We start from the raw sequence: 22401 nt of genomic DNA, 5'->3' as shown, positions 1-22401 counted from the left end.
TAATGCAACATTGTAAATCAACTATACTTCAATTAAAAAAAAAAGGAGTCGAGGCAGAATAGGATGGGAAAAGGTCCAAGAGGAAGGTAGGAGCACAGTACATAGGGCTTTGAGGTCAGAGTGAAAACGGCAGATTTTTTCCTAAGGGCTTTAGGAGCCATTGACAGGTTCAAAGCAAGACCAACACGATTCAGCCTGCTGTGAAAAGACCACCTGTCTCTGTTGTGGGGAGAACGGATCAGGGAGGACCAGGGTGGATGCAGAGGACTCCCTGGGGGCTGCTGTGGTCACCCATGTGATAGGTGATGGTGGCTTGGATTAGGGCGTGGCCAAGGAGAGGAAGACAGCTGAAGAGTACTTGAGTGTGTTTTGGAGATGGGGCCGGCAGCCTGTTGATGGGTCAGACATGGAGGCTGAGGGAAAAAGGAATACAGGACAAGCAGCTGGTGGAGGATGGTTCCTCTTCCTGAGATAAGGGACCATGGGGGAGGAACACATTTGGAGAAAACAGTCCAGACTTAGGCTTTGACCGTGTAGGTGCTGAGACGTCTGGTCAACAGCCAAGTGGAGGTGTCCAATGTGGAGCCAGATGCAGGGGCTGGAGAGAGAAAGTCATCTGGGGCCAGAGAAAGTCATCCGGGGCCAGAGAAAGTCATCCAGGGCCCTCTCACTCAGGGAGAGAGGACAGAGAGCGAGGGGGTCTAGAACGGAGGCTTGGGGTCGATCAGCATTGCAGAGGGCGTGACAGGGAAGACATGGCAACCGAAGAGGCTAACACTGGAGAGGTAGGAGGCCATCTAGCCAGGGGACTGAGCTCCAGGTCAATACACGAGGCCTTCCCCGGCAGCTGAGAATCCAGAAGGGAGGCGTCAACTCCTTACAGTAAATTCAGAGTGTGGACACGAAGGCTGAAGAATAAATGCTTACTGGGCAGGCTCTGCTTTGGGGTAAGGGGGCTCACACTTTTTTTTTAAATTTTTGCTCACACATCCCTTGGCACGTTTTTAGATGAACATATATTAACATAGAAACTTCTTATTATAAGTTTAAGTGGTTGCAAAAGATGCAATTTCCTGTCTATTGTAAGCATGGACATTTTAGGGTAACACTGTTACTCTGTTCTTCTAGGTCTGCTCAATGGAATCTGAACGCCATAGCAGGCTTACCTGCCATCACCCATTATAAAATGCATGAACAAGTCAGAGGTTTACAATCAGTTTTCGGTACTTCAACTCACACTTCCCCCATCAGAGGTCACCCTAATGAAGTGTACTTTCTGCCTAAAAGTCGTTTATCAATCATTCTACCTTATTTCTCTGCAACAAAGGTATGTATATACTGCAAATTAAAACTTCATATAAAAGTTTTTTCTGGTGACCACAAAGCTCTAAGTGTTAAAATATTTCTCTTGGGGCTTCCCTGGTGGCACAGTGGTTGAGAGTCCGCCTGCCGATGCAGGGAACACGGGTTCGTGCCCCGGTCTGGGAGGATCCCACATGCCGCGGAGCAGCTGAGCCCGTGAGCCATAGCCGCTGGGCCTGCGAGTCCGGAGCCTGTGCTCTGCGGCGGGAGACGCTGCAGCGGTGAGAGGCCCGCGTACCATAAAAATAAAAAAAAAAAAAATATATATATATATATTTCTTTTGGATTGCTGTGTATTAGTACACGGTCAATCAAACCAACATAAATGGGTTACAATTTTTTTTCACAAAAAATTATTAAACCAAGAATTAAGATTTTATGGAAAATCTATCTATTAATGAGATGGATGGGGTTCTCTCTCTTTTCTTTTTCCATTTACTTTGTGTATCCACCGGGGAAAATTACTGAGTGATTTTTCTTCTTTCCAGGGGGCCAGAGGTAAGACATGGGAGGTGAGAAAGGAACCTGCAGGAAGCTGGGCCACTGGGGTCTTGCTCAGGGAGGAAAGAGGAAAGAGGCTACGTTTCCACTGTACAGCACAGGGAACCATATTCAATATCTGGTAATAACCTATAAGGAAAAAAGTCTGAAAAACGGAATCACTTTGCTGTACACCTGAAACTAACAAAACCTTGTAAGTCAACAATACTTTAAAAAGAAAGAAAGAAAGAAAGGAAGGAAGAAAGAAAGGAAGGAAGGAAGGAAGAAAGAAGAAAAGAAAGAAAGAAAGAAAGGAAGGAAGAAAGGAAGGAAGGTAGAAAGAAAGAAGAAAGGAAAGAAAGGAAAGTAAGGAAAGAAAGGAAGAAAGAAAGAAAGAAAGAAAGAAAGAAAGAAAGAAAAAGAAAGAAAGAAAGAAAGAAAGGAAGGAAGAAAAGAAAGAGGCCGAGTTTCTGGGATTGGCACCCTTACAGTGATCTATCCCACGTGTCCTTGGGAAGCCTTCATCTACCTCCTCACATACCCCAGGGTGAAGGTGGCCAGCTTAAGACAGGGTAAGGCCCACCACAAGGGCTGCCACCCTACCTCCAGAAAGTTGGGGCTCAAAGCACCTCTCCAGGGACGCCTGACAAGCTTTCTCCACCAGGGCTGGTGTGAGCAGGTGGCCTGGCTGCCAGGCCCTCGTTATCTGTTGAACCTAATCGGGTTTCCTGCTGGCTCTGGGACAGAGGCCGCCTCGGGCATGCAGTTGGTCAAGTCCAGCGCGTCCCCGGGGTGCAGCTGTGAGGGATGGAGGAGCACCTCTGTGGCCTCCAGGGGATTTGCAACACGGGCTGGGGCGGGTGTGAGGAGAGCAGGAGGTTGAGACCATCAAAGTTACAGAAACTGGTTCATTCCTTCTGTTCCTAGTGGAGTAGTTCTGGACATGTGACCTCACTTCTCTGGGTCTCAGTTTCCCTATCTGTAAAGTGAGGATCACAACAGTCTCTTCCTATTGAAGTTGGGCATACCAATTGGCTGACGCATATAGAGCCCTTACCGCTGCAGACAATAAGAGGTCAGGAAGATCTCTTACTGTGACTGTCACCGCTTTTGATTCTCTCAGCAAATTGTGTGAGGCTCACAAGTCAGGAGAGACTGTTTATTTTTTTTAAGACTTTGTTGATATGGACCATTTTTAAAGTCTTTAATGAATTTGTTACCATATTGCTTCTGTTTTGTGTTTCGGTTTTTTGGCCGCGAGGCATGTGGGATCTTAGCTCCCCGACCAGGGATCGAACCCGCACTCCCTGCATTGGAAGGCAAAGTCTTTAACCACTGGACCGCCAGGGAAGTACCAGGAGAGACTGTTTAGACCACTAGTGCTTGAAAGGAAACGTCTGTGTCTTTAAGGATTGTACATGGTGCTGGAAGGAATCGATGGCATTGGATCTGGAATTACAAAAGCTCAGTAGCTGGTATTTATGACTCTAAAGATAACACAGGGCTTCCCTGGCAGCGCAGTGGTTGAGAGTCCGCCTGCCAATGCAGGGGACACGGCTTCGTGCCCTGGTCCGGGAAGATCCCACATGCCGCGGAGCGGCTGGGCCCGTGAGCCATGGTCACTGAGCCTGCGCGTCCGGAGCCTGTGCTCCGCAGCGGGAGAGGCCACAACAGTGAGAGGCCCACGTACCGCAAAAAAAAAAAAAAAAAAAAAAAAGGTAACACAAAATACAATGTCCTGCAAGAAATGAGAAGGTTGGCACTGAACAATGGAAGCTCATCAGAGTCCTCACCACCCCCCACGCCCGCCCTCCTCCTGTTCCTTCCCCGTCGGGCCCCTCGCCTCCCCAGCCACAGTGGCACATCCACGCCCCCCCCCATTCTCAGATTCCTTTTCCTCCCTCCTGCTGCCCCTGCTTCAGTTCAGGCCACTGTCTTCTCTCCTGGAATACTGCCCAGCCTTGGACCCAGTCTCCCTGCCACAGTGTTGGCCTCTCCAACCCCAATACAGGGCCAGAGTGGTCTGAACAATCACTGCCCAAAGCCCCCCTGGGGCCTTCTGGCCCCAGGGTAAAGCATGGCGCAAAAGGCCTTGATGATTCGGCCCCTGGCTGCCATTCCAGTCTCTCCTGTTTTCACAATCCAGCTGCCTGAGCACCTGGGGCTCCCAGGTGCGTACTACCCCCTGCCTGGAGCGTTCATGCAGACCGCCTTCACCTCTCCCCTCCTCACTTGCCCCAATCCCCTTGGGTAATTTTTACCCATTCTTCAGGTCAAAACTGAGACGTGGAGGAGGAGAGCCTTCCCCGACCCGCCCGTTGGGTGAGGTGCCTCCTCTGTGCATCCCACATCACAGCACTGACCGTGCTGGTCATAAACTGTCCGTTTGCCCATTTGCCTCCCTCACTAGACGGACAGCTCTGTGAGGGCAGAGACTGTGCCTGTCCTATGCCCTGCTTTATTTATTTATTTAAAAAAATGTTTTTGGCTGTGCTGTGGCATGCAGGATCTTAGTTCCCTGACCAGGGACGGAACCCGTGCTCCGGCAGGGCAAGCGAGGAGCCCTAACCCTGGACCGCCAGGGAATTCCCCTGTGCCCTGCTTTATCCCCAGCACGCGGCACTGGATCTGACACAGCCAGTGTTTGTTAAATATTTGTGGATACACGGGCTGATGAGTGAACTCAACCAACTTTGGCAAAGCCTGGGCCAGCGTTACCTGGACAAACCCAGCAGCCATCGTGATCTTTGATCTGACCATGTCATTCCCTGTGTGAAACCTTCTGTGGCTCCCTATTGCCCCCCAGACAGAGGCCTTCCCCTTCCAGTCTCTGCCTAGCTCTCCATCCTCATTCTCACCAGCCTCCACCATGTGAAATACTTTCAGTTCCCCAAACTGCACATCCTGCATATTCTGTTCTCTGCATAGAACATCCTACTAATCAATTTTTGCTTGTCTAACTCCTTGAATTCTCCGTTCAGGCTGAGAGCGTTCCCTGCTCCATGGCCTCGGTGCTTCTCTGACCGCTCACTATTGGCCCTTGCCCACTGACTGCCTCCCCCAGAGCCTAGAAGCTCGAGGCGGGGGCGGGCAACCCCGTCTCCTTCCCTGCTGTCTCCCAGCATCCAGCAAGGGGCCTGCCTTGTAGCATGCTCAGTGAAAGAATGCGCTTCTGGGTTTGATGTGCACACCAGGGCACGTCTGCCTCGGTGTAGCCCCAGTGTTCAGCCTGGGGCCAGGCGCCCAGGGCACCCTGCAACTGTTTCAGGAAGGCACGCAGGGTGGGGAGACTTGAGAAACGCTCCCGATAGCTCCAGGGGAAGTGAAGGGAGGGATGACAAAGCAAAGTGTGAAGGATCTGAGAAGCTCTTAAGAAAAAGAAACCGTAAAAGGTAGCCGCCCCTTTCCGTGGCTCTCACAAAGATGGTGGCGCAGAGCCACGCCCCTCACCAACAAGGCCTTCCCACGGTGCGGGGTGGGGGGCTGCGGGCGGAGGTGACGCACGGATCGGAAGTCCGTCCCCAAGCTCGGCCGCCCGAGCGGCCCTAGCAGCGTCTGTGGCTGGCCGCGAGCTGGGCGATGCATCCGGCTGGGCTGTTCTGGGTCGCCGCGGCGCTGCGGCTGCTGCTGGCGGCCCACGTGGCGGCGGCGTTCGAGCCTATCAGCTTGGGCATCGCCGTCGGGGCCGCGTCGGCCCTCACCGGCTACCTGTCGTACAGGGACCTGTACTGCCGCTTCGCCGAGTGCTGCCGAGAGCAGCCGCTCAACGCGTCGGGTATGGCGGGTCTGCCCCGGAGGGGCTCGAGGGGCGCGGGGTCAGCCCCGCGCGGGCGTCAGCGCCCGGCACCCCACGCTTACCCTGAGGTGGGGTGGGAAGGAGGAGGGGTGGGGTCTCGGCCCGGACTGCAGCCTCGGAAGCCGTGTCTTCGGAGACAGATTCTCCGGATCGTGGGGCTCTGCCCAAGTTCCTTTCTAAAAGCTTGGATTCCTTGCGATGACAGTAAGAAGAAACTGAAAGCAGCAGCCCTTCGGCGCCATGTCACCCCTGTTAAGTAGTTTTCAGATGTGCAGCGTCTGCCCAGAAAGCCCACATTTGGCCCTCGGTTTTCTTACAAGCCGGAAGGGGTGGCTGGGGAAATAGCAAGCAGCTGAGTGAAGAGAGGGCCAGTCCTTGGATGAACGAACACATTTAGTTTCCTTTTCTAGTCCATTTCCTTGGAAGTGGCGTCGTGTGACTGCAGCCCGTGTGGTTCTGCCTCAGCGCTAACCCTGGGGTTTGGCAGAGACCCTGCTGGACCGCTTGCTAACCTGTGCCTCTCACTTTGGCCAGCTGGGGAGAGCGCTGCTTTCCTGGTGCACGTTTAATGTGTATTTTTCTCTCTTGTTCCCGGGCTGGCTCCTGCAGCCCTCAAGCTGAATTTGGAGGAGAAGCTCTTCGGGCAGCATCTGGCCACAGAGGTGATTCTCAAGGCGCTGACTGGCTTCAAGAACAACAAAAATCCCAAGAAACCACTGACTCTTTCCTTACACGGCTGGGCCGGCACAGGCAAGAATTTTGTCAGCCAAATTGTGGCTGAAAATCTTCACCCAAAAGGTCTCAAGAGTAACTTTGTCCACCTGTTTGTGTCGACCCTGCACTTCCCTCACGAGCAGCACATAAAACTGTACCAGGCAAGGAATTCTGTTATCCCATCCCCTGGCCTCTCGCACCCATCCGGGCGACCTGCTCCCTGACTCCGGCCTCTGCTTCTTTCCTTTGCACTCCGGTAGCCCCAGGCCCCTGCACACTTCCCCCACCCTGGCAACCCTTTGCCATTTGCAGAACTCTCCTGCAACTTTTTTTTCTCGCTGATTCCAAAATAATACAGCTGGGTAGGTGATGTTATTTCCATTAAAAGATGGAGGCAAGAGCAGCAAGGCGACTCGCTCCTTAGAATTTTCGTGCAAATCAGAAACTGGGACCCAAATCTCCTGACTCCCAGTCCGCAGGGTAGCTGTGTTGCGCAGTGAGTATGTTCAGTATCCCCATCACAGCCCTTGGTTAAGTGGAGCAGGTCACACGATTCGCTTGGACATGACTTCATTTAAGGCTGCTTCTGTGATGCAGCGTCAGCTTGGCCCACATTCTGGGCGTTGCTATGTTAAGTCGTCCAGTAGGGCTCTCATTTAAATGGACGTCCTTGTGAAAGTTCGCATTCCTACTGTTAGGTGAGGACTGAAATGAGGAATAGAAACTGAAAGAGGAAGTGAAAGTGGATATTTGCCCCATAAACTGTAAGACAGGGAAGACTACCGAAAAGAGAGAATGATTTTCTTATTTACCAAATTCTGTCATAAATCCCTAGAAATACAGGAACAAACGCTTTTCGTGAAATGTCATCTAGGTCAGCACCTTTGTTCACTGCACCAGTAAAAGGCACTGGTCTCGGGATGCTGTGCCGGTCTTAGCCTAGTTTCTTATGCCTCAGTATGTCTGGTAAAATTAACGTGAGATTCCCAGCCACAGGGAGATGAAAATTACGGGTTGGTTAACAGTGAAATGATCAATATTCATGTATCTTAGACCCCGATACCTTTAAGAAGTCACATTTGGCACGTCATTTGAGTTAGGAAAACACTTACTTGCATTTTAGCACCTATCTCTCTGCCGGTTTCCACTTCTTATAGATGAAGTTTTGGAAAAGCTCTCAGACAGTGAGTGGAGGTTAGGGTGCGATTTTTCTTTGTTAAACCCCAGAGAGCTCTGATTTTTCACCTTCCTGAGTATGAGGCACAGTGGAGCGCTTCTGCTCCCCTGGACATATCTTCTGAGTCCCTGCATCCTATTTCTTCTCTTATGGTTGGTCTAGGACCAGTTACAGAGGTGGATTCGGGGTAACGTGAGTGCATGTGCGAGCTCCATGTTCATATTTGACGAGATGGATAAGTTGCACCCGGGGGTCATTGACGCAATCAAGCCGTTCCTAGATTACTACGAGCAGATTAACGGTGTGTCTTACCGGAAGGCCATCTTCATCTTCCTCAGGTCAGTGGGAGGTGTTTCTCCGAGGGCACACAGCCCTTCATTCTGCCAGGGCTAGAAGGAGGTCCCGGCAACCTCAGCAGGTCCCAGGGACAAAAGTGCCAGCCTGGCAAAAGTGACTTACGGACTTCTTTTACTTTGGGGTTGCTAGTGTCAGCACGGCACAGGGCAGGGGAAGGGGGAAACGAATGAAGGAAATAGTAGATAACAGGTAATTTCATTACTTGCACATGTTGCCTCTGAGGGTTATAACAAGTGGTAGTGGGCTTCCCTGGTGGCGCAGTGGTTGAGAATCCGCCTGCCGATGCAGGAGACACGGGTTCGAGCCCTGGTCCGGGAAGATCCCACATGCCACGGAGCAACTGAGCCCGTGCGCCACAACTACTGAGCCTGTGCCCTAGAGCCTTCGAACCACAGCTACTGAAGCCACAACTACTGAGCCTGTGCTCTAGAGCCTTCGAACCACAGCTACTGAAGCCCGCACGCCTAGAGCCCATGCTCCGCAACAGGAGAAGCCACCGCAATGAGAAGCCCACGCACAGCAACGAAGACCCAACGCAACCAAAAATAAATATATATTAAAAAAAAAAAGAAAAGTTGTAGCATGACACACCGAGTTCTGAAAAAGATTTTCAGTTCCTGAGGGCAGGTGCTGTTTTTTTTTGTCTAGTAGCACTTAGTAAATATTCCTTGGTTGAGAATAAACCTTAGAGAAATATCACAATCTGATTCCATATTAGAAAACTCATAGTGTTTCCTGATATGTGACATTTGTAAGAAGTCATTACAACCCTTTAATACATACAGACTGGCTTATATAGTTGACTTTTTTTTTTTTTTTGGCAGTACGCAGGCCTCTCACTGTTGAGGCCTCTCCCGTTGCGGAGCACAGGCTCCGGACGTGCAGGCTCCGCGGCCGCGGCTCACGGGCCCAGCCGCTCCGCAGCATGCGGGATCTTCCCGGACCGGGGCACGAACCCGCGTCCCCTGCATCGGCAGGCGGACTTAACCACTGCGCCACCAGGGAAGCCCTATATTTGACTTTGAAACAAGCTGTATAGGGACCTCCCTGGCGGTCCAGTGGTTAAGACTTTACCTTCCAATGCACGGGGTGCGGGTTCGATCCCTGATCGGAGAGCTAAGATCCCACATGCCTCGTGGCCAAAAAACCAAAACATAAGAAAACAGAAGCAGTATTGTAACAAATTCAATAAAGACTTTAAAAATGGTCCACATTAAAAAAAAAAAAAGCTGCACAGAAACTGAAAAAAAAAAAGAATAAACTTAGAGCAGGTACGTTTCCTGATTAGAGAGAGAAGTCTTTTTTTAGCTAATTTTTATTGGAGTATAGTTGATTTACAATGTTGTGTTAGTTTCTGCTGTACAGCAAAGTGAATCCGTTTTACGTATACATATATCCCCTCTTTTTTAGATTCTTTTCCCATATAGGTCATTACAGAGTATTGAGTAGAGCTCCTGTGCTATACAGTAGGTTCTTATTAGTTATCTATTTCATGTATAGTCGTGTCTATATGTCATAGACAGAGAAGTCTTAACGTGTGATTTTAATCTTCGTTTCTTTGGCAAACTCAGCAATGCAGGCGGGGACCTCATAACTAAGACGGCCCTTGACTTTTGGCGGGCAGGGAAAAGGAGGGAAGGCATCCAGCTGAAGGATCTGGAGCCCGCGCTGTCTGTCGGAGTCTTCAATAACAAACACAGTGAGTGCCCCCGGCGAGGAGCCCTCACCCTGCCCGCCGTCACCGTGTGTCTCTTTAAGCCTTTCGCGAAACCACAGCATCCACTCGCCTCCGTGCCTTGGTTGAAGTAGGGACTTTTTCGGAGGGCATTCTATTCTACAAGCTAGTTAGCAGGGGTAGCCAACCGATCCTTACATGAGGCTTGACCGAAAGAGCATCTTGGGGGCTAGAGCCGTGAAGAATGTGCTGGGCCCTGTTAGAGCAGCGAGCTTGGCCGGGTGACAGGGACAGTAACAGGCGAGAGACCCAGCTGTGCCTTGTTTCCCAGGTGGCCTGTGGCACAGCGGACTGATAGACAGAAACCTCATCGACTACTTCATCCCCTTCCTGCCCCTGGAGTATAGCCACGTGAAGATGTGCGTGCGGGCAGAAATGAAGGCCCGCGGCTCTGCCATCGACGAAGATGTCGTCACCAGAGTGGCCGAGGAAATGACGTTTTTCCCTAAAGACGAGAAAATCTACTCAGACAAGGGCTGCAAGACTGTGCAGTCACGGCTGGATTTTCACTGAACGCTTATCCAGATGGGGTGAGACGCGGCTGGGAGCCCAGGGAACTCGGGGCCTGGCCTGTCCAAGCACTTTGAAGACCTCTTCAGGGTTTGCACATTTGCACCTGTGGACTTGCGGAATCTGGAAGGTTCTAAGGGTTGATTTTTGAAATACTCATCTGTTAAGGGTACTTGTCATTTTGCAACAGCACAGCAACCCAGCTGTTCATTGTGGTTGAAGATGAACTTTTGAAGTCCCTCCCCTCCCCTGCCACTACCACTTAACTGACCTTGACAGAATGACAGAAGTGCCTTGAAAACAGCTGTGTGAGTGAGACCAAGGACTCTTTCTGACCCAACGGTACCCACACCTCAGAAGCTGAACTGAAGGAGTTCGAGGGCCCTGCTGCAGTCCAGGGAGCACTGGGTTTTCACCTGCCAGAAACATTCTTCTCCTCTAGTTCTTTTTCTTCACAGAGCGCGTTCACCGACTTGAAGTATTTTCAGGTAAAGATCGGTGGCACCTTCAGGCACAGTGTCGTGTGGGAGGACCTGGGCCCACAGGCCGAGCACGCAGCTGGGGGAACCGCCTGTGTGTGGCATGGGGGCTCCACGCCAGGGCCCTGCAGCCAGGCGGGACGGGCAGGACCTCTCCGTCTGTCCGTGGCTTTGCTGCTGACAGCCCTGGTCATGGAATTCCTTCCCCCAACTCTCACTTGGACTTATCGCAGCCTTCCTTGTATCACCTCTACTCCTTAACTTCAGCCTCGGCTAGATGTACCCCCAGCCATAACATCCCTAGAGTCGGATCAGAACGCGACTGTTGGCTTTGAGTCCTTGGTTCCCACGGTGAGATGTTTGTCTGTTACAGTTTACACGTGGGTCAGTCTCTCACGTGACTGCACGGAACCATTTGAAATCCGTAGGACAGAGTCATTCTCCACGGATGACACGTGCCGACTGAGCGGTCAGCTTGCAGGTTCTCGTTGCCAAAGTGGAAGTATTGGACACTACAAATGCTCGAGTTTTCAAGGATATGTATATTTTTTATAATGTTCTTACTTCTGAATCTTAGATAATAGAAATATGGGACATTGCTCATTTTAAAACATGGGAAGGAGTAATTGCCTGTTCCTTTATCAGATACTCGTAAGGTTGCGCCTCATCCTGGTGTCATCTGAGAAGGATACCCTGCATGGCAGTGTCGGGCTGGGCTGCCCTGGCCACTGGGAAATACGACTTCCACTCCAGCCAGTGTGAACCGTTTTATCTTGTAGTTGCAATGCAACTGCAGACATGTAATGAGAACATGCAGCTTTTTTCTATATAAGACGTGGCAGAATGAATGTTCCTCCCATATGGCAATGCCTTATAGAGGATCACACTTAGTCTTTAAAAAATGCCAAGGTGGGGCTTCCCTGGTGGCGCAGTGGTTGAGAGTCCGCCTGCCGATGCAGGGGACACGGGTTCGTGCCCCGGTCCGGGAAGATCCCACATGCCGCGGAGTGGCTGGGCTTGTGAGCCATGGCCGCTGAGCCTGCGCGTCCGGAGCCTGTGCTCCGCAGCGGGAGAGGCCGCAACGGTGAGAGGCCCGCGTACCGCAAAAAAAAAAAAAAAAAAAGCCAAGGTGAGGCTTAAAATTTTTAGTACATGTTCTCAAGTTGGAGCTAAGTTATGTTTCTTTTGTCACCTTTTGGGTGTCTGGTCAGGAGGAGATAAGATTTTTTGTTATGATGCAATAAACTCAACACATGTTGGTTACCTTTGGACTGCTGTTACTGATTTGTAACTTGAAAAGGCCACAGTTGCTCATGGCCCAGTCTCCCCACCCCACGTAAGATGTAGATGAACTTAAATTGACCTACTGAATGTCAAATAATAAAGCCTAAATTTTATCACGTGAGATGCCACTTGCAGATTTTTTTCCTGGTTTATTTGGTAGCTCTGAAAAGTCTGAGCTTAGAATAAAGGCTCTTCGATAACTCAGGTGTCTTTAGGCTCACCGTACCCTGGACACGCTGGTTGGCATTCTTTACCTCATAAAGAATCAGTATTTACCTTAGGGACTTCCCTGGTGGTCCAGTGGTGGAGAATCTGCCTTCTAGTGCAGGGGACGTGGGTTTGATCCTTAGTTGGGGAACTAAGGTCCCACATGCCACAGGACAACTAAGCCCACGTGCCACAATCAGAGAGAAGCCCGCACGCTGGAACTAAAGACCCGACGCAGCCAAAAATAAATTAAAAAAATAAAATAAAATAAAAAGTATTAGACCTTAAAATAAATTTACTTTAAAGGCTGTTATCCCCAAACAAATACAAAGTTAAATTGGATTAGATGATGGGTTCTACTCCATCGAATTTTCATGGATGAAAATATCATCAGAAAGAGCTGGTCGTCTTCCTAACAAATATATTCTCCTAAAATTAACATAGGAAGGAAACTGAGGCACTCAAACGTGACTCACAGCTGCCATTCTGAACCTGAGCAAGGCCGAGCTCAGACCAGGAAACCTACTTGCCTGGTCTTGCCTGCCCTGAAGCAGTAAATAATGAAATCCTTGTTATGTTAACCAGATTTCAGCTTAATCCCTTAACCTGGGCTCTTATTTTTGACAGTGATTTGTTAACACCAACTCTTCCCAGGACTGAGGATGGAGCCCTTTCTAGAAAGCTGAGACCCTCTTCTCCATCACGTCACCCACTCCTGTAATTTCCCAGTTGGAGGTGATCATCCCGTGAGGCTGCCCTTCTCCGTCTGGGTCTCAGGCTAACGTCTCTTCTGCTTCACCCCATGCTGCCTCGTCTCAAACACTGAACTTTCCAAGGGGCGTCAGGGGACCCCTGTGTTCCCTACTTAGGGACTCCCAGGTGCTGGGGCTGCCATTTTCAGATGAATGGTTAGCCCTAATCCAGGGCCGTGACAACAGGCCAGCTTCAGGTCAACATCAAGCACCTTCCTACGTTCAGTGCTGCCTTAGGGGGCCTGGGCGGGTGGGTAGCCATGAGGCAGAGGGGTCCAACCCGTCTTCTGTGCCTGCTAATAACTGCCCCTGCAAGCACTGTGCAGACGCTCATATCCCACAGCAGCCCTCGTAGGCACATAGGTGTGTTGCACAAAACAAGGCGTGTTTACGTTCCGACACTGCTCTGTACTCCTGCCCGGCTTCTCAGCGGGAGGTATGTCTGTAGACTTGAATGAACTCCACAGCTGAGTGTCGGGAGCTCCAGGGCCCTCCTTGATGGAGTGTGACCCCATGGGCAGCTGAGCAAGGAGCCGGAGCTGCCAAGGTCCTCGGAGTCCGTGTCACACTCCCCTCCATTCCAGCCTGGGCTGCACAGTTAGGTCTAAATTCACAGCTTAGGGACTTCCCTGGTGGTGCAGTGGTTAAGACTCCGCCTGCCAACGCAGGGGACACGGGTTTGAGCCCTGGTCCGGGAAGATCCCACATGCTGCGGAGCAACTAAGCCCATGCGCCACAGCTACTAAGCCTGTGCTCTAGAGCCTGCGAACCACAACTACTGAGCCTGCGTGCCACAACTACTGAAGCCCACACGCCTAGAGTCTGTGTTCCACAACAAGAACAGCCACTTCAATGAGAAGCCCACGCACTGCAATGAAGACCCAATGCAGCCAAAAGTATAAAATAAAAAAAAAATTTTAATTAAAAACAAAAGCAAGTCACATGAATGTTTAAAAATAAATAAATGAATAAATAAATAAATTTTATTTAAAAAAAAAAAAAAAGAATCTGCCTACCAACGCAGGGGACGCAGGCTCGAGCCCTGGTCCGGGAAGATCCCACATGTTGCAAAGCAACTAAGCCCGTGTGCCACAACTACTGAGCCTGCGCTCTGGAGCCTGCGAGCCACAACTTCTGAGCCCGAGTGCCACAACTACTGAAGCCCACATACCTAGAGCCCGTGCTTCACAACAAAGAGAAGCCACAATGAGAAGCCTGCACACCGCAACGACAAGTAGCCCCCGCTCGCTGCAACTAGAGAAAGCCTGCGCACAGCAACGAAGACCCAATGTGGCCAAAAAAAAAATTTTAAAAATTAAAAAAAAATGTATTCACAAATCATACACAATTTTATTGTAAAATGGTAGCTGTTTGTATTAAGAAATAAAAACACTGTTCTCAGCATCCTGGGGGGCAGCTGAGCTTTCCTAGAGGTTTGGGGAGTTCTGATAAAACAATGAAAATTAGTAATCAGGGAGGAAGGTTTTAAGAAAATATGGCAAAACCTGGTGCAGAGCGTGTGGCTCATTTAGGGATGGAAAGCAGGGAAGGGCCTTTGCAAAGCTGACTGACCGGCCAGTGACAAGCTGCACGTGCTTTTCTTTCGAGGAAATTCTGTTTCTAACAAATTGTTCACGACGTTACTAAGATCATTCCCACACTTCACAATGCTACTGTGATGAAAATTCTTGGGGAGGACATTTAGGTCTTGTCTGTGATGGGCCTGAGTGTGTCCCCTTACACACTTGTCCTTCTATAAACACTTACTGCCCTTGCGATGGTCATCCTGGGACAGATCGGCTCGCTGCTAGAGCCTCCGTCCCCAGTACAGTGACACCATCCTACAGAAGACAGGCTGAGGACTCAGGCTTTTTAGAAGTAAAGACATCACAGTGTATGTTGTAATGACAGGAACTTAAAAACACACACAAAGCCAACAACTTAAGAGTCTGAAAAGTTTCTTCATAATGTTAAAAACCATTTTAAATAAAATTATCACATTTTCAGTAAAACTGATTCATCCTTCCTTGAAACAGAAACACCTGAAATTAAAACATGATTTTTACAAAACCATGAGGCCTGGCACAGGTGGGCTGGGGGCTGGCTGCTCCCGCTTCTGCAGGCTCTGGGGCTGTTTCCACCTGTCATGCGTCACCGACGGCCCGCAGGCCCTGCCCGATGAAAATAACGCCCAGGAAAACGCCTGTCCTGTCACACCAGAATAATTCATTTTACTCCTCTTCCGGGACCAGAGCGGGGATGCGGGAAGCGACATCTCTGGTGCCGTCAGTCATCGTAGTAATAATCTAACTTGGTGAACACAGTTTTGCAGCCTTTGTCAGAGAAAACTCTCTCCTCTTTGGGGAAAAATGTCATCTCCTCAGCCACTCTGCTTACAATGTCCTCGTCAACTTCGTAGCCTCGGGTCTGCATTTCGACCCGGATGCACATTTTTAGGTGTTTATATTCCAGGGGGAGGAAGGGAACAAAATAATCAATGAGATTTCGGTCAATTAAGCTGCTGTGCCAGAAGCCACCTGGGGAAAAGAAAAAGGTGCTGTTCATCCATTGTCCACCCACCCGTCCACCTGTCCACACACATCTGCTGGGTGTCAGCCATGAGGTGGAGCCCCGCACCTGCTCTCATGGGGCTCACGGCCTAACGAGCAGACTAGCCAGTGAGCTCACCCAGGGCAACCACGAGGGGTGATGCTCCTGTGAGAGCCAAGGGCAGGGTGATGCTGCAGTGGGCAGCCTCTGCCCACTGAGGCAGAGGGAGGAAGTGGGAGGCCTCTCGAGGTGTGACCGCTAAGATCTCAGGCGGGTACCCTTCCTATGCATTTATTAAAATTTTTAGATATGAAAAAAAAAAAAGGATCTGAAGTGGGAAAGGGGCTCACCACCCACCCTGGAACAAGCAAGCAGGCAGGCTGAGTAGGAAAGGGAGCAGGTTCACAGAAAGTGAAAGGTGAGAAGAGTCCCCAGGGAAGGACCAGCACTCTGGAATCTTGGAAATTTGCGACTGGCTGGGGTGCCGGCAGCTGGGATTAGCAACAGGGTAGAGACCCACTGCGGCTGCCGGCATGTCCCAACCCTCCAGAGTGTTTGCGGGACCAAAAGCTAGAATCCTCAGTAATGTGTGAAGACAGCGCTCTGATATGGCCACAGGGCTCGCACTTTCCCTGGATGAGGCCTGCCTCTGCCCAGTCTCGGGTCCTCTGAGATTCCCGGCCTCTTGACCCTCCCACTTCCCCTTCCGAGACGACGCAGCACCCATTGGACCATACTCAGCATTTCTTCATGAGGACGGTTTCCCTTCCGCCTTGCCGCTTCACCTCTGTGCCTTAACCCTGGTCTGCCTCTGACACCAAGTCCATCCTGTATTTTTCCCCCACACCACCAAGTGGTTCTCTGAGCCCACCTGCTTTCAGCTCAATTCTGACACTCTCTACCTGGAGACTCCGTCAGATCCCACAGGTTAAGGACGCAGCCCCACAAGACCGTCCCCTCCTTCAGCCACCAACCAAAAGTTCGGGTTGTCACCTGTGCTTCTGAGGTTCCAATGACCCCCTCCTTGGGTTCAATTAATTTGCTACAGCAGTTCACAGAAACTCAGAGAAACATTTTCTTACTAGATTACCGGTTGATTATAAAAGGATATAACTCAGAAACAGCCAGCTGGAAGAGATGCACAGGGCAAAGTATGTGGGAAGGGGCGTGACCCGTCCATGACCTCTGAGCACATCACTCGCCCCAGTTCTCCACGTGCTCACCAACCTGGAAGCTCTCCAAACCCTGTCCTTTAGGGGTTTTATGGAAAATTCTTTACATAGGCACGGTTGATTAAATCACTGGCCATTGGCGACTGATTCAACCTTCAGCCCCTCTTCCCTCCTGGGAGGGCTAAAAGGGCTGGAGACTGAAAGTTCCAACCCTCCAATCAAGGGCTGGTTCCCCTGGAAGCCACCCCCCACCCTGGTATTTTCCAAAAGTCACCTCATTAACACAAACTCTGATGTGGTTGAAAGGGGTTTGTTAGGAATAGCAAAGACACCATTATGGCTCTCATCACTTTGAAACTCCAAGGGTGTTAGGAGCTCTGTGCCAGAAAACGCAGATGAAGACCAAATATACTTTTCTTACCATCAATCACATCTGGGGTTTATTCTTTTCTTGCCCAACGGTGCTTTGCACACAACTGGTGCTCAATAAACATCTGACTGCCTGGAGGCGGTGGGGTCTGCGGCCGTGGGAAAGCCGCACACGGAGCGCCAAGCAGCAGCGGAGCAGCGGCGAGCCGGACAGCCCTGGCCAGCTCGTTGCCGGCAGGCCTGCCTTGTGCCGGGTGCGCCGGAGGCCCGAGGCAGGGGAGGGAGCAGAGCCAGGCAGACGTGGACTGGCCACCCAGTAAACAGACGATACCGGGTAGTGCCGGGGCCTGTGAGCACTGAGCTGGGGCCATCAGGCAAGGAGAGCAGAAAGCTAATCGGCCAGGGAGTCAGGACGACAAGGACCCGCCACACAGAGGCCCCGAAGGGTGCTCAGGTGGACTGAGTGACTTTACAAACCACCAACCGACCAGCGACCGACCACTCCGCAGTCTGCACCCTCAGCCTGACCCCCCCCCCGGAACTGCACTGGAACGTCAGCCGCCTGCTCTGCATCTCTGCCTTCAGACGAGTCATCCCTTGCCGGACGCGCCCCTCTTCATCTCCCACGCTCTCTGCAAACCTCCTCCTCCTGCAGGTCGTCCCCTAAACGGCAGTGCCACCCTGCCAAGTGCTCAGGCCAGATTCTCGATTCGTCTCCCTCATTCCCACACACAGTCCCTTAGGAAATCTTATTGTTTCCACCTTCAAAATACATCCCAGTCAGACCCTGTCCCACCTCCCCCACGGCTGCCACGCTGGGCTGAGCCGTCAGCATCTCCCCCCAGGTTGTTGCAGCCACTCCTCGCTGGCCTCCCCGTCCCTGCTGCCTTCAGTCTGTTCTCCACCCGGCAGCCAGGTGGTACTGTTAAAACTAGGTCCAATCAGGGAACTGTCTGCTCAAAACCCTCCAGGGGCTCTGTCTTCCAGTTGGAGCCAAGCCCAAGGCCCTCCTGTGGTTCCCCAAGCCTTCCACAATCTGCACCCCACCCCAAGCTCCACCTCTCATCTGACCTCCTGTCCCCTGCGTTCATCCTGGCCCAGGCACACTCCTGCCTCAGGGCTCTCGCGTGTGCTGTTCCCTCCCATGGAATGCTTTTCCCTCCCGTGTCCACATGGCTCCCTCACTCCTCAGGTCAGCCCAGATGTCACCCTCACAGTAAGCCTTCCCTGACCACTGTATTTAAAACTGCAGGGACTTCCGTGGTGGCGCAGTGGTTAAGAATCTGCCTGTCAGTGCAGGGGACATAGGTTCGACCCCTGGTCTGGGAAGATCCCACATGCCACGGAGCCACTAAGCCCATGCACTACAACTACTGAGCCTGTGCTCTAGAGCCCGCGAGCCACAACTACTGAAGCCCACGTGCCACAACTACTGAAGCCCACGCGCCACAACTTACTGAAGCCCATGCGCCTAGAGCCCATGCTCTGCAACAAGAGAAGCCACCGCAGTGAGAAGCCCTCGCACCGCAACGAAGAGTAGCCCCCGCTCACCGCAACTAGAGAAAGCCTGTGCATAGCAACGAAGACCCAACACAGCCAAAGATTAATTAATTAATTAATTTAAAAAATTTAAAAATAAATAAAACTGCAGCTCACCCCCGTCTCACACCCCCCAACCCCTATTTATTGGTTTACTTTTTCCCTATTGCGGGAAAAGGGGAAGATAAATCTCTACCTCTACGTAGACATGGGTCCCAGCATCTGACACGTTTCCTTACTTGTCATCATTAGGATAGAGAGTAAGGATTTCTGTTTTGGCTCACTGCTGTGTCCCCAGTTCTTGGACCAGTGCCTGACATCTAGTAGGTGCTCAACAAATACGTTGAGTGAACGAATGAAAGAGTTCAGCCATCTGCCTAAGGCTGGAGTCAGGACGTGGCTGAGCCAGGCCTGCCCAGATCCGAAGCTCATCCTCTGGAACCCTCTGGAACCTGCAGCGTGGGTTCTAGGCCAGAACCACTTGCTGTGGTGTTCCGGGGCTGGGACTTCTACTGCATGTGTTCATACTTCTGGCATGCCAAGAATCTACTCAACATACTACAAAATATTTTGTCTTTCACCGTTAACATTCCACTTGCGTGAATTAACATAAAATACCCCATTACTGTTCACGTAACTCGGAAGTGCTATGAATTTCTCGGCGAGTCTGTTTCAGAGGAGACCTTCTGATTTACAGTTTCAGGAACGAACCTGAGCAAATGGTAGCAATCAACCCACAGGGCTCACGGATCTGACCCAGTGAGTGAGTCTCCAACATGCTGTCTTTCCACATCCAAGGGTTCAAGGCCAAAAGTGAATGTGTCAGGTCACTGGCAAAGCAATGAGCTTGGAATAGAGACACCTAATAGGCTGTGTGTCCTTGGGCAAGGGGCTCTCTCTCTCTGAGCCTCAGTTTCCTCATCTATAAAATGAGGACAATAATAGTTTCTACCCCAGGAGGATATTATGGAGACTAAAGGAAACATGCAGGTAGAGTTTCACACAGTGCCCAGCACAGAACAGGGGCCCAACCACTGCTTGGCTGTCACTCTCGGACACAGACCCTCAGGGTTCTAGGTTAATGTGCAGAAAGAAAGGGACCTAACGGGCCCATCTCCTCCATCAGAGGCTCCCCAGCAGCCTTCCTTGTTCCACCACCCGCTTTTACAAGGGAAAATGATTTGGCTGAAAAAACCAGGAAACGAGTTTTCAAGACCTTGATGATCAACAATGTCCCTATTTCTTTAAAACAGCATCTCCCAAACTTGTGTATGTGCAAAAGTCACCTGGAGTCTGTTAACACAGATTCCCTCAGGAATTTGGACTCAGTAGGCCTGGGGAAGGGACTGAGAATTGGTATTTCTAACCAGCCCCCAGGTGATGGTGAGGTCGTCAATTTAAAACTTAGGGGCGCGGGATCATGAAGCAGGGGGATGTTGTGCTGGGAATGGATGGCCTCGCTTACTGTTGTTTTTTTTTTTTTTTGGCCGCACTGCACTGCACGTGGGGTCTTGGTTCCCCAACCAGGGATCGAACCCACGGCCTCTGCATTGGAAGTACGGAGTCTTAACCACTGGACCCCCAGGGAAGTCCCCCCACTTACTGTTCTTGTTATTGAAGGCCGACACAGACAAGGCATGCTCCATATCTCTGAGCTTGATCTCTTCCCTCTGCTTTCCACTTCTCCAGAAATCTAAAGCCACGTCTGTGATCCTTTCTGCTCCAGCATTGCTGCAAAAGAATTCTAGTGAATAAGAACTGGTGTTTTTCCCCCAAAGCCCCCAGGCTGGGGCTCAGAGCTCTTCAAACCATGTCCCAGCCCCGACTTTACCTGAGAAATATGAAGATGGCTTTCTGATAGGAGACCCCATCCAAGTTGTCATAATAGTCTAGGTAAGGCTTGATGGCATCTATGAGGCCAGCATGCATCTTGTCCATCTCATCAAATATGAAGACGGACCTCGCACAGGCACTCACGTTGCCGCGAATCCACGACTGTAACTGATCCTGAGTGACAAGGGGGAAGAGCCAATACAGATGCTCAGAAGTGCGAGTGACACCACCAAAGTGAGCATTATTAACGCTACAAATGCCTCTACGAAGGCTGCATTTACGGACTGCTTCCTGTGTGCTCCCCACTGTGCTAAGAACTTTATAGAAGCTCTTTTGTTTCTCACCACAACGCCACACGGTGGGTCTTATCATACCCATTGTACAGATGAGGAAACTGAAGCACAGAGAGCATAGTCAACTGAGATTACAAAATTTGCCCAAGATTACAAAATTAGTATGAGACAGGGCTAAGATCTGAATCCCACCCTGCCTGATTCCAAGGCCCCACACTCTGATTGTAATTCTTGTCCTGCAACATGTCACGTCGATGCTGTGTCACTGAGTTGCTGGGCCTTTGTCGTCAAAATGGCAATGTTAATACGTATCCTGTGTACACCAGCCTTCTTGGAAGAAGGCAGAGACCAAGTAACCTCTTTTCTCATTCAGTCCTTAGATCAGCCTGGAGAAGGGGCTCTAACTTTCCAATGGGGGAAGTGAGGAGAACTCCAGAGCACACACACTTGGGGATGACTGTGGTGAGGCAACACTCTTGAGTTTCTGGAACAATGCCTGGAGGTTGCTGAAATAAATTTGCTTAAGTGGAACACTCCCTAAGAACGTATTTAGGTACTTCTTATATTAAACAATCAAGATAAGAAGGAGAAAGGACTCTTTACATCAGAAATTTGAACTATGGTTCTCTACAGTTCTTTCCCAGATGTAAGGAGAAAGAATTAGCTATCTGTTTCTGAGGAAAAATCTGTAAGTTACACTGACTTGACTTCTTATGATTTGGCGTTTTGCCTGGCTACTCGGACCATGGTTACAATGTTCCATGGGTACATATTTAACTTAAGCAGTAACTCTGCTCTGTAGGTATGGACTAACCTCTATTTACAGAACGAGAACCTTAGGGGAGCTGAAGTGACTTGCCCGAGTCCACAAAGCGAACCACCTTTTTTTTTTTGCTTGCGGTATGCGGGCCTCTCACTGTTGTGGCCTCTCCCGTTGCGGAGCACAGGCTCTGGACACGCAGGCTCAGCGGCCATGGCTCACGGGCCCAGCTGCTCCGCGGCATGTGGGATCCTCCCGGACCGGGGCACGAACCCACGTCCTCCGCATCAGCAGGCGGACTCCCAACCACTGCGCCACCAGGGAAGCCCCGCGAACCATCTTTTAAACAAGGATTCCTTCATGTCTGGCAGGCTCCAGCAACCAAGGTCTTCCCATTCTGCTTCTCCCACTTACAGACAACAACAGAGAACATGTATCGAGCACTCACTACAGGTAAGATGCTTTTCTAGGCACTGTTCATACAGTGTTTTATTGTGACCTTCCAAAACCCATCAAAGTAGTTGCTACTGTGTTCCCTATTTCACAGATGAGGAAACTGAGGTGTAGAGAGATTAAGTAACTTGCTCAAAGTCACACAGCTATTAAACAGTGAAGACAGAATGCTAACTAGGATGACTAACTCATCTCTATTTGCCTGGAACTTTCTCAGTTGTAGCACTGAAAGTCCCACATCCCAGAAACTCCTGGACAGTCGGTGACCCTGATGCTCTCCCAAGCCAAAGGGAAAAATGTGTTCGCACAAGTGAGGATTAAAAAAGGCAACAGTTAACATTGATTTGAACGCTTATGTGCCAGGCATCCCGTTACATACTTGACACACAGAGCTCAAGAAATCCTCACAACTGCCATTTGACAGACGAAGAACCTGAGTCTCAGGGAGGTCTTGTGACCTTCCCACAATTACACAGCTGTAAGGAGCCTTAGGGCTCAAATCCAGGTGTGCCTGCCAACAAAGCCAGACTGTTAGACAGGGAGTTAAACCGTAAAAGCAAGCTTAGGCCTCCCTAGAAA

General features: G+C 50.6%; 2 protein-coding genes across 5 annotated transcripts in view; one reads left to right on the top strand and one right to left on the bottom strand.

The window, feature by feature from the left end:
• Positions 1-22401, bottom strand: part of LOC115842997 (torsin-1A) — a 50363-nt gene that overhangs the window by 26419 nt on the left and 1543 nt on the right. For 2 of the 3 annotated variants that reach the window (XM_060300314.2, XM_060300313.2), the window contains exons 3-4: positions 20315-20490; positions 20087-20214 (exon numbers count right to left, since the gene is read on the bottom strand). In XM_060300314.2, the coding sequence (XP_060156297.1) occupies positions 20087-20214; positions 20315-20490 (304 nt within the window). Of the gene's footprint in view, positions 1-14794; positions 15391-20086; positions 20215-20314; positions 20491-22401 lie in introns of those variants that run through there. The other variant, XM_030838601.3, reaches the window with a different exon arrangement.
• On the top strand, positions 5370-12030 carry TOR1B (torsin family 1 member B). 2 transcript variants are annotated; one of them, XM_030838604.2, is made up of 5 exons: positions 5370-5617; positions 6248-6513; positions 7692-7867; positions 9458-9585; positions 9893-12030. In XM_030838604.2, exons 1-5 carry the CDS (start codon positions 5422-5424, stop codon positions 10132-10134), a joined length of 1008 nt encoding a protein of 335 aa, XP_030694464.1. In that variant the 5' UTR covers positions 5370-5421; the 3' UTR covers positions 10135-12030. The 2 variants fall into 2 exon arrangements, 1 of the variants encoding a protein (XP_030694464.1); XR_009564235.1 differs by lacking the exons at positions 9458-9585; positions 9893-12030 and having other exon boundaries at positions 6248-6848; positions 7692-7793.

This window comes from Globicephala melas, chromosome 6 (assembly GCF_963455315.2).
Source record: "Globicephala melas chromosome 6, mGloMel1.2, whole genome shotgun sequence".
NCBI lineage: Eukaryota > Metazoa > Chordata > Mammalia > Artiodactyla > Delphinidae > Globicephala > Globicephala melas.
The sequence above is the reverse complement of the archived record's forward strand: the minus strand, read 5'-3'. Positions and strand labels throughout refer to the sequence as shown.

Coding starts and splice junctions, on each gene's coding strand:
- TOR1B (XM_030838604.2), top strand. CDS start 5,422: ATGCATCCGGCTGGGCTGTTCTGGGTCGCCGCGGCGCTGCGGCTGCTG. Junction 5,618..6,247: donor GCAGCCGCTCAACGCGTCGG/GTATGGCGGGTC, acceptor TGGCTCCTGCAG/CCCTCAAGCTGAATTTGGAG. Junction 9,586..9,892: donor AGTCTTCAATAACAAACACA/GTGAGTGCCCCC, acceptor CTTGTTTCCCAG/GTGGCCTGTGGCACAGCGGA.